The 11,381-nt window shown below is 50.6% G+C and overlaps 1 protein-coding gene across 1 annotated transcript in view; it reads left to right on the plus strand.

The window, feature by feature from the left end:
- The window catches only part of MED10 (mediator complex subunit 10), a 44,303-nt gene extending 33,250 nt beyond the window's left edge, over positions 1-11,053 (plus strand). Inside the window, exons 2-5 of the mRNA XM_069556120.1 lie at positions 2,339-2,869; positions 3,746-3,829; positions 7,958-8,060; positions 10,433-11,053. Coding sequence (XP_069412221.1) covers positions 2,748-2,869; positions 3,746-3,829; positions 7,958-8,060; positions 10,433-10,531 — 408 coding nt within the window. The 5' untranslated portion in view covers positions 2,339-2,747 and the 3' untranslated portion in view covers positions 10,532-11,053. The remainder of the gene's footprint in view (positions 1-2,338; positions 2,870-3,745; positions 3,830-7,957; positions 8,061-10,432) is intronic.
- The last annotated feature ends 328 nt before the right edge of the window (positions 11,054-11,381 follow it).

An 11,381-nucleotide genomic window follows, 5' to 3' on the forward strand; every position in this document is an offset into this window, starting at 1 on the left:
AGGCCATAAAAGGCAGTGCAGCTTCTACCCACTTCTCCTGAGCTATGTGCTCCTGGAACCCAGCCACCAGGAAGCAAGTATGCCCCTCTTCAGAGACATGCAGAGGGGGTCTGGTTTGTAGCCTACGGTCTAGCTGGGCTCCCAGCTAACATCCGTTATCAACGTGATGGCTGTGGGGGTGAGCCATCTTGAAAGCAGATCCATCAGACCCAGCCAAGCCATCCAGCCAGTGTAGCACGGAGCAGGGGGCAAGTTATGAATGTCATACACAGTCCACGTTTCAAATTTGTGAGCAAAATAGAGGCAGATAGTTGTTTCAAGTCACTAAATTTTGAGGAGGCTTGTTTATGCAGCAGTTGATATGGCAGAAAGTGAAGAGGAACTAAAAAGCCTCTTGATGAAAGTGAAAGAAGAGAGTGAAAAAGTTGGCTTAAAGCTCAACATTCAGAAAATGAAGATCATGGCATCTGGTCCCATCACTTCATGGGAAATAGATGGGGAAACAGTGGAAACATTGTCAGACTTCATTTTTTGGGGCTCCAAAATCACTGCAGATGGTGACTGCAGCCATGAAATTAAAAGACACTTGCTCCTTGGAAGAAAAGTTATTATCAAATCTAGATAGCATATTCAAAAGCAGAGTCATTACTTTGCCAACAAAGTTCCGTCTAGTCAAGGCTATGGTTTTTCCAGTGGTCATGTATGGATGTGAGAGTTGGACTGTGAAGAAAGCTGAGCACTGAAGAATTGATGCTTTTGAACTGTGGTGTTGGAGAAGACTCTTGAGAGTCCCTTGGACTGCAAGGAGATCCAACCAGTCCATTCTGAAGGAGATCAGCCCTGGGATTTCTTTGGAAGGAATGATGCTAAAGCTGAAACTTCAGTACTTTGGCCACCTTATGCGAAGAGTTGACTCATTGGAAAAGACTCTGATGCTAGGAGGGATAGGGGGCAGGAGGAGAAGGGGATGACCGAGGATAAGATGGCTGGATGGCATCATGGACTCGATGGACGTGAGTCTGAGTGAACTCCTGGAGTTGGTGATGGACAGGGAGGCCTGGCGTGCTGCGATTCATGGGGTTGCAAAGAGTCAAGACACGACTGAGAGACTGAACTGAACTGAACTGATAGTTCACACAGGATAATTGACTCAATTTGCTAATATGTTGTGACTTTTACATCTGCTTCCAGAAGGAAAACTGGCCCACATTTTCTTCCGTTTTTGGACTGTCCTTGTCTGCATTTCCTATCAAAGTTACATAACTCTTTAAAACTGAGCTGGAATGTATTTCTTCTTTTTCTAGTCTCTGAAAACATCTAAGATTGAAATTCTTTTCCTGATGCTTCAGTGGGTAAAGAATCTGCCTGCAATGAAGGAGATACAGGAGATATAGATTCAATCCTGGGGTCAGGAAGATCCGCCAGAGGAGGAAATGACAACCCACTCCATTATTCTTGCCTGGAGAGTCTCATGGACAGAGGAGCCTGGTGGGTTACAGTCCAGGGGGTTGCAAAGAGTCCGACCTGGCTGAACAGGAACACGATACATGATAAAAAAAAAAAAAGAAGAAAGAAAGAAAGAACAAACTAGTGTTAAAAACAGTCAGAGCTTGATGTCTTTGGTTTTTTTGAGATTTTTGTCTCCTGGGCCAGTTTTTTGGAAGGTTAGGATCTATTCTGATTTTGGGTTTTTATTTTTAGGTTAACTTTTGGGAGTTTCCTAGGAAATTGTCCACATTCTTCAAGTTTTCAAAATATGAATACAGGTTTCACTGTTACTGATTTATGTTCCCTTATTCATCTATAATACTGTTTATTTTCTCTCTCTCTGTTTTCCTCATGGACTTGCTGAAGTATGTCTATTTGACTCATCTTTTCAACAATCAGCTTTCCTTTACTGTTCATCTTCTAGCTTCTCAGGAAAGCAGAGAGAAAACTAATGAAAGTTTTCAATTATTTACAAAGAGTACCTGTAATTTGTATTATAGTCGGTAAAGAATCTGCTTGCAATGCAGGAGGCCTGGGTTTGATCCCTGGGTTGGGAAGATCCCCGGGAGAAGGACATGGCAACCCACTCCAGTATTCTTGACTGGAAAATCCCATGGACAGAGGAGTCTGGTGGGCTACAGTACCAGGGGTCACAAGAGTTGGACACGACTTAGCGACTAAACCACCACCACCTGTAGTTCGCATACTCAGGCCAAAAAAAAAAAGTCTTTTCATCGTGGAGTAAAGCTACTTTTTCCAAGTATGGCCCGCTGGGCTTCAGCCTTCTCGGCATTTTCTCTTCTAACAAACTTCAGGTAACGGTCAGGTCTCGTTTATCCCGATTTTACAGATGAGAACAAGAGGCTCAGAGGCTAGCGAACTTGCTCAGGGGCAGAGGAGACAGAGCAGGAACCCAGAGGCCCCCACCGCTGGCTCTGTGTGTCCCTCAGCCACGCCTGCATGTCCTGAGGACCAACACGTGCAGCGTGCCGCTCACCTGGCGGGCTTAGGGATCCTGGGGCGGGACCGAGCTGACTCCGCCCCGCCCCGCCCCGCGGTCAAGCCCCGCCCCGGCGGCCCCTCCTAAAGCCCCGCCCCACGACCAAACCACGCCCCATACCCCGCCACGGCGGCCGCGCCCACCACCCAGGCTCCGCCCCATCCGACCCCCAGAGGAAGCGGAAGTGGTGGCGGCCCGGACGGAAGCAGGAAGCGGTGGGCCAGGACCACGCCCGCGGCGGTGTGCGGGCTGCGCGGCGATGGCGGAGAAGTTCGACCACCTGGAAGAGCACCTGGAGAAGTTTGTGGAGAACATCCGGCAGCTCGGCATTATCGTCAGCGACTTCCAACCCAGCAGCCAGGCCGGGCTCAACCAGAAGCTGTGAGTGGCAGAGCGGGGCGGTGCCTGCCTGGGGCGGGGTGGGAAGCCGGGTCCGGCCGCGAGCCTCTGCCTGCCCTCCACTCTTGCTCGGAGGACTGTCCCTCCTGGTCCAGGCTGTGCGCGGGGGCGCTCGGCGCTCCCTCCTTCCCGCCTTGCCCTGGCTGGGACCTTCCCTTCAGGCCCCATTTGGAGAAGTCATCAGGGCCAGATAACAGTTTACCGTTTCTGGAGGAATCGCGTGACGGTGGATGCTGGGGGGCTGAGAAGGGCCACGGAACGCTTATGAAATAGTTTTTCTGGCAACAGCCTTGTGCCGGCCCTGGTGCTAGGCCCCTGGGATGGATCAAAGGCGGAGTCAAATGCTGTGGATAAGGGCTCGCCACTTTATGGAGGGTTCAAACATAGCCGTGTTTGCAACCCCACCTTCGTACACAGTGCTGTGGGACCAGCCCGGTGTTCCAGGAAGGCTCCCAAGCCGAACTGAAATTAAACCAGGCCTGGTGGCTTTCTTCCCTCAGACTCTGAGAATGGACTCTTGAAGGCCAGTCCACTGCGCCCCCCGCCACCCCCCCCCCACCTCCCTTGTTGTCTTAAAGGGTACACAAAGTCTCAGAGGCTCCTGCCCTTATTCCTGTTGGTTTCTGACCCCTCAATATTGGTAATTCCTTGTTCAAAAAGAAAATCAAGGGATATATGAGCATATTGTATAACTCCAGAGCTTTCCGGGGACTCCTGAGCTAACCAGAGCTGAGCGCTGCCTGTCACCTGTTCTGTGTGAGGAACAGGCCTCTAGAGCCCTCCTTGGCTCGGTGTGGGTGGTGCCCAGTGTCGTCATCTAAACTAACCTAATGTTCTCTTTTATTGCTTCTCCCCCAGGAATTTTATTGTTACTGGCTTACAAGATATTGATAAATGCAGACAGCAGCTTCATGATATCACGGTCCCTTTAGAAGTATTTGAGTAAGTGCTGTACTTGATATTCTGGTTCTTGTTTGGTTTTCCTGTAATGATTTCCTTATCCTAGGGCTTTTCTGGTGGCTCAGAGGGTAAAGAATTTGCCTGTGATGAAGGAGACCTGGATTCAGTTCTTGGGTTGGGAACATCCCCTGGAGAAGGGAATGGCAACCCACTCCAGTATTCTTGCCTGGAGAATTCCACGGACAGAGGAGCCTGGTGGGCTTCAGTCCATGTGGTCACAAAGAGTCAGACACAACTGAGCAACTAACACTTTTCCTTGACCACCAGTGTTTAAGTGTCTTGCTGTGTGGCAGGGACGGTCTGGGTGCTGGGCGTATGCCAGGGAAAAAAGCAGAGAAAAATACCTGCCTTCATGGAGCTTCAGGAGCTTCAGGGATTCCCTGGTGGCTCAGATGGTAAAGAGTCTGCCTGTAATGCAGGAAACCTGGGTTTGATCCCTGAGTCAGGAAGATCCCCTGGAGAAGGAAATGGCAACCCAGTCCAGTATTCTTGCCTGGAAAATCCCATCGATGGAGGAGCCTGGCCAACTACAGTCCATGGGCCCCAAAGAGTTGGACACGACTGAGTGACTTGACTTTGACTTTCAAGGAGCTTATGTTCTAATGGAACTAAACAATTAAAAAAAAAAAGATCTCAGTATAGTATTGTTGAAAAAGAGTTACAGGTGAATAATGGCTCTTGAAATATTTGAAAGACATCATAGGCTCTCAAGATCCTAGTAAGCTGAAAGGTTAGCCCCATGACTTCCTGACTTCTTCTTGAGGAGAAAGTCTTAAGTGGCTATATTATAAATTAAAAAAAAAAAAAATTAAAGGCAGAAACAACCCGAGAAGTACGAATTTGGTGTCTCTCAGACTGCCCTGGCGGTAATAGTTCTAGGAGATGATAATATGTGCTTCATTGGGGGGAAAAAAAATGTTCTTCAGAGAGGGATGTTTAGGATGGATGTTTAGTGTTTCCTGCGAGAGAGTCAGCTGCACCCGGCGATAGTCATGGCCTGGAGAGCGCCTCTGGGAAATGAACTCTTGGGTTTTATTAATCCAGGTTTTAGCGCCCTGATTTCGCAGGTGAAAGAACTGATAGGTAACTGCACTGTCTTGCTAGCTAGTCAGTGTCGAGCTGAGGCTAAAATTCTGGGCATGTTAAAATTTTACTGTATTGAATATTGAAGTATAGTTGATCTACAGTGTTTTGATTTCTGCTCTGCAGCAAAGTGCTCTAGTTACTTGTGTGTTTTTCTCAAGTCCTTTTCCGTCATGACTTCTCATGGGCGCTGCATGCGGTTCCCTGTGCTGAACAGTAGGGTCTTGCTGTGCTGGTAGGATCCTATACAGACTGGTTTGCCTCTGCTGATGGCAAGCTCCCGGTCCCTCCCTTGCCCAGCCTCTTCCCCCTTGGCAACCACAAGGCTGTTTTCTCCGTCCTGAGTCTGTCTCTGTTCGTTTGTGCCGTGTTTTGGATTCCACATGTGAGTGGCAGTGTATTCTCTCTGCTTTGTCTGTCTGACTGCGCTTGGTATCATGATCTCTAGGTCCATCCGTGTTGCTGCAAGTGGCATTGCTTCCTTTCCTTTTTAAAGGCAGCGGAGTGTGTAACTATCTGTGTATATGCACTGCGTCTTCTTTATCCTGCGCTGTGGTGGCGCTGGTGTTGTCTCCATGTCTGGGCTGCTGTAGACAGTGCTGCTGTGAACACGGAGCTGCATGTATCTTTGTGAAGCTTAGTTTTGTCTGGACATATGCCCAGGAGTGGGATTCCTGGATTATGTGGCAACTCTGTTTTTAGTTTAAAAATCTTGGACTTGTGTTGTCCTTGACCAGGGCCAGTTCTCTGGGCTAAGCAGCCTTCCTCCCAGAGCTGACTTGGAACAGCAAGAGAATTCTGGGGCTTTCTGCAGTAAAACTGCAGATGGAAATCACTAGAGTTCCTTGCTCAGTAAAGGGAAAAGTTACCATTATACGTCCCCAAGGGTCACAGGTAGAAGTCCTGGTCACAGCGCAGCTCAGCAGCTGTGCTCCCAGAGGAGCACAGGCTGCATTTTTCACAGGCTCAGCTCTGTCCTGTCCTGCGGGCCGAGGGGCGTGGTGCCCAGGGGCACGCGTTACAGCTCTAGACTCCTGGGGGTGAGGCGCGGGAAGGTGGAGCCCGATTCCCCTTCCCGGAGGAGCCCTCATCAGAGCCGTGCTGGCCCTGAGTGTGTGGGATGAATAGATTGACGGATGCCGAGGACCACTCCCGGCTTCCGAAGTGGCGCAAAGGAGAGAGAGAGACCCCTGAAGGGGTGGCAATGCGAGGCTCTGCCATTGCAGCTGCAGCCACAGCTGGCCGCAGGGCCGGCTGAGACCCCCGTGGGGCTGAGATGAGGTGGCCTCCGGGCGCCCAGCAGCAGCAGTGTGCACTTGCGGTCGCTCTGTGCCGGTGGAGGAGGCTGTCCGCAGGGACTGCGCCTGTGGCAGAGGTGGCAGTGTGAAGCTCGGCTCTCCCCGAGGGGGAGCTCGGGGTTGGGGAGTTGGCAGACGTGGGATTCAACCCTGGGTCTCCAAAGAAGTATCTGATCTAGGTGACGTCATTGTCGAAAGGGTGGTTTATTTTGGACACTTGGGCCAGTCAGGTTTCTCCCCCCAGAAATGGATGGATTTTGCTTAGAATTAATCATAATTTTGGCTTTTTTCATTCCATCATTTCAAGTACATCCCAGTAACATGGGATTTCTAGAACTTTTGATTTATTAATATTTTGCTATGTCGTAATTAAAGGTCAGTTTTTATGCCATCAGTAATAACTTAATGTCTTTAATCTGAAGTAATAATTTTTTTTTAACTGAAGCGTAAAAATGGGACTTGATTGTCGTGGTTTTGTTTCTTTGTTAATAATTCTGTTTAGCTGAGTGACGTGCAGGTCTTCAGGCAGACCTGTGGCCTTACCTGGGTAAAATGTGGATGTTTATCTAGGTGTGTGCTCAATGAAGTCTTTGGGTGATGAAGATATTTTGGGGACAAGTTGAAATTTCAAGAAATCATTTTATATTGTTAAGAAATAATGGGAGAGAATCTGTCTTTGTCCAAATCAAGTTACTTAGGAAAGGATCAGTAGACATGTATACACTGCTGTATTTAAAATGGAAAACCAGCAAGGATTTACTGTCCAGCACAGGGAGCTCTGACAGTGTTATGTGGCAGCCTGTCTGGGAGGGGAATCTGGGGAGAATGGATACACGTATATGTATGGCTGAGTCCCTTTGCTGTTCGTCTGGAAACTACCGGCATTATTAATTGGCTACGTGATGGTGGTTTATTCACTAAGTCGGGTCCAACTCTTGTGACCCTGTAGACCGTAGCCCACCAGGTTCCTCTGTGCCTGGGGATTCTCCAGGCAAGAATACTGGAGTGGGTTGGCATTCCCTTCTCCAGGGGATCTTCCCATCCCAGGGATCAAACCCAGGTCTCCTGTATTCCAGGCAAATTCTTTACCATCTGAGCCACCAGGGAAGCTCATACCCCGTACTGCTTACACCCCATACTGCTCATACCCCACTGGCTATATCCCAGTACAAAATAAAAAGTTAAAAAAGAAAGTAGGATATCAGCCCCATCTCTCCCCAGTCTGTGAACTGATCTCAGGACGGGCAGGGCCGGCTCTTCTGCTCGGGGCTCTCCCCTCCCGCGTCCCCTCCAGGACGGGGTGCACCCGGAGCGTGATTGCTTCTCGGCAGGCCTCCTGTGCTGCCCAGGCCCGAGGCTCTGGCTCACACTTGGTTCTCTCTTGTCAAGAGCTGCCTGACCTTACAGGCTGTCAGGAGGATGGAAAGGTGGTGAAACCTTTTGAAAAACACAAATGTTGAAAAATGTGTGAACTGGTGTGGCCGTGGAGCTTCGCTTGGGTTATAAGTGATCATCACTTGACTTCACGAGTTATTCATACGATTAGAAGTAACATGAGCTCGAGTGACCCCTACCTGTGTAGCGAAGGAACCCTGACTCAGCCGGTTCCTGGACACAGTTCCCTCTAAACAGGGCCGTGTGAGTCTGCCGTTGTCTTTTCCCCCGTAAGGAAGCTGTGAGAGGAGGTGTCAGCCGTGAGGATGTTAACGGCGATGTTTCCTGTTTCCAGATACATAGATCAAGGGCGAAACCCCCAGCTCTACACCAAAGAGTGCCTGGAGAGGGCTCTGGCCAAGAATGAGCAAGTTAAAGGCAAGATCGACACAATGAAGGTAAGGTCCTTCTGAATGGGAAGCGATGTGGGGGCATCAGGAAATGCTCACAGAGCGAATTCGGCTGGTAGACTTCGAGGCGTCAGCTGTTTGGCCGCATCACGCTTTTGGCGACTTCTGAGTCGTGTAACAGGTTGCTGCTCAGTTGTTTAGTTGCTAAGTCAGGTCTGACTGTTTGCGACCCCATGGACCGCAGCATGCCAGGCTTGCCTGTCCTCCGCTCTCTCCCTGAGTTTGCTCAGACTCCTGTTCATCGAGTCGATGATGCCATCCAACCATCTCATTCTCTGCTGCTTTCTTCTCCTTTTGCCCTTAATCTTTCCCAGCATTGGGGTCTTTTCAGTGAGTTGGCTCTTCACATCAGGTGCAAAGGATTGGAGTTTCAGCTTCAGCATCAGTCCTTCCAATGAATACTCAGGGCTGATTTCCTGTAAGACTTGACTGGTTGGATCTCCTTGCAGTCCAAGGGACTCTCAAGAGTCTTCTCTAATACCACAGTTCAAAAGCATCAGTTCTCCAGCGCTCAGCTTTCTTCATGGTCCAACTTTCACATCTGTACATGACTGCCAGAAAAACCATAGCTTTGACTATATACAGACCTTTGTAGGCAAAGTGATGTCTCTGCTTTTTGATTTGCTGTCTAGGTTTGTCAGAGCCTTCCTGCCAAGGAAATAGGTAATAAAATTAAATACCTTGGAGATGTGTCATAGCATAAAAAAATGAAACGATGTGGCAGTCTTTTAGGAAAGTCCCAGGTAATTTTTGTAGTGTTAGCTGTCATTGACTTAACTGCTGTTTTCATTTGTAAGGTTTTAGTGTCTCCAGCCTGCACGGGGTGCGTCCCTCAGTCAGGCCTGCCCCTGCCGCTGCAGGTCGTGGGCCTGGAGGCTTCTGTACCTTCCTGCTCTCCTTCTCGGGGATCCTCGCCAGCGGCCAGCTCATGGCCCCTGTACCCGATTCCCTGCTCGCTCACGGCCCCTGTACCCGATTCCCTGCTCTCCACCGAGGCCCTGCTCTGTCCTTGTCTCCTGCTGTTGATGAAGTCCAGGAAACCCTGCATCTTGAGCATGACGCCTGGAATTGTTTCCTTAGACTGACTCGCTCGTGATTCAGATTGTGGGGCGGGTGTTGCCGCCCCTTCCTGTTGGCCTCCAACAGAGAACCCCCCCTGCCTCCACCCCGGTCTTCATTCCGGCCCGGCCTGGCTGACCTCGAGCCCCTCCTCCCAGGCCACTCTCCTGCCGTCTCCTCTGCTGGAAGCCCCGCCCGTCCTCTGTGCCTTGCCTACCTTCCGGGGTCCGCATCTTTCCCCCTTCAGGAGGCCTCGCGGGCCAGCCTTCTCTCCATCCCTGCCCCATGTCCCCCATGGCCCGAACCCTGTGTCCCCTGCGGCCCAAGCCCCAGGGGACTAGGAGCACAAGGCGTGTGTTGCCGCTGCTCTTGAACTGGGCATCATCCCCGTGAGCTGGGGTGTTTTGGACTGTGTGGCTGAGCTGTGTCGTCCAGCAGGAGCTACCACCTCAGAAGCAGGGTCGCTGCCCCTGGGGGGTGTGTTCCCGGGTCCCCGCGCTCCCGTCTTCCCCACTGTCGGGAAGGTCGCCCACCCACCCACCAGCAGGGATGCTAGCGACTCTCTGTGCGGTTTGCGTTCCTTTCTCTGCCTCTTGGTGTTATTTCCTGTCACCGTGAATGCCTCATGGGACAGCTCGTGTGCCCGGTGGGCCACGTGCTGAAGCCTGCTCGAGCTCTGTCTTCAACGGTTCCTGGAGTGTTGGTATGCAGCCTCTTTTGAGGATATCTTCCTGTCTTCACCCAAGTGCGGTATCTTTGTATATCCCTGCAGTACGGCTTTACTGTACAGCTCGTTGTTAGGCTTTGAGATGCTGGCCTGTATTAGCTGCATCTGAGGTCGGATTAAGACAAATTACGCTGATAGCAAGGCTCAAGGAGCCCCAGCATTTGCGGAAGACTAGTTTCCGGGTACTCCAAAAGCCTCGCTCGGGCTGTGTGCATACAGTGACCTTGATGCGGTTTGAGTTAATAATCGCTCAGTTAAATATTCCGTGAAGATTCCTGTGCTGTGTGCCGTGTGCAGAAACCCTCTCTGCCCGTGTGGCTGGCTGTTTGTCGTCGGAGGCAGGAGGGAAGAAACGGCGTTTGAGTGAAGCTTATCTTTCAGGCAGCTCTGCTGTACCCACCGCGGTCTCGGGCAGTCAGCCGCTGCTGTGGGCCAGGGGTCACCTCCGGGGCTGAGCACACAGCACCGCGAGGGCACGGTCTCTCCTGAGCTCGAGGCTCGCAGGCGTCTGCTTTAACTTGGGTGGCGGGTCCCGAGCAAAAGCATGCTGACCGTGTATGTTTTTTCTCCTTAGAAATTTAAAAGCCTGTTGATTCAAGAACTTTCTAAAGTATTTCCAGAAGACATGGCTAAGTACCGAAGCATCCGAGGGGAGGACCACCCTCCCTCCTAACTGCACCCGCCCTCTGTCTGAAGACCCTCCTCATCCTGCAGAGTTGTCATGGCCCTCAGGCCGCTGTGACTGAGCGCGTCGTCCGTCCCCTTGTCCCCGTCGCGGGCCCCTGGGGATGGGGCCTGCAGGCGTGCGGGCAGTGCCCCCAGCCTGCTCTCCCCAGCGCTCCGTGTGGTCCTCACCCCTCAGACGGTTGGTGATCACACAGCTTTGAGCGCAAGGCATCTGCGTCTCCACGGCCAAGCAGCCTTGGAAATAATGTCACAGGTAAACCAGATGTTTTTTAAAACCCGCGCTGACAGTTTTCTTTTAATGTACTCTTTCTGTTCCTTTTTTTTTTTTAATGTCAAAACTGAAAAAAAAAAAATAGGGAAAATTGGTTTAATATGAGAAGTACTTTAAGTTGGTTTTAAGTACTTTAAATTGTATATTTTTGAGTATGGTGCATAAAGAATGCATTCAGTGGAACTGTGTTTCCAAGGACTTCAGTTTGTCTAACGTAATAAAGTCTTTAAATACTTACTTGCTCCGTGGAAGTGTTTCTGTAACATTTTTATAATTTAGTACTGTGTGTCTTGTAAACCATGACCACTTCTCTCAAGTGTGAGGAATAGTGGTAAAATGTGTCCTCAAGTGTGAGGATATTGGTAAAATGTGTCCTCAAGTGTGAGGAATATTGGTAAAATGTGTCCTGCGGGCATTGGAACAGGAGAAGCAAAAGCAGAAGGCCGAGCTCGAGGCCCGCAGCCTGCCTCATGGGGCCTCGCGCTGCAGTGACCACAGTGCAGGAGCGTCCCCCCCTGCCGCCCCGGGGTCCCGTGTGTCCGCCTGGGGGGCTGCATGGGGTTAC

This window comes from Ovis canadensis, chromosome 16 (genome assembly GCF_042477335.2).
Source record: "Ovis canadensis isolate MfBH-ARS-UI-01 breed Bighorn chromosome 16, ARS-UI_OviCan_v2, whole genome shotgun sequence".
In the NCBI taxonomy this organism is placed as follows: domain Eukaryota; kingdom Metazoa; phylum Chordata; class Mammalia; order Artiodactyla; family Bovidae; genus Ovis; species Ovis canadensis.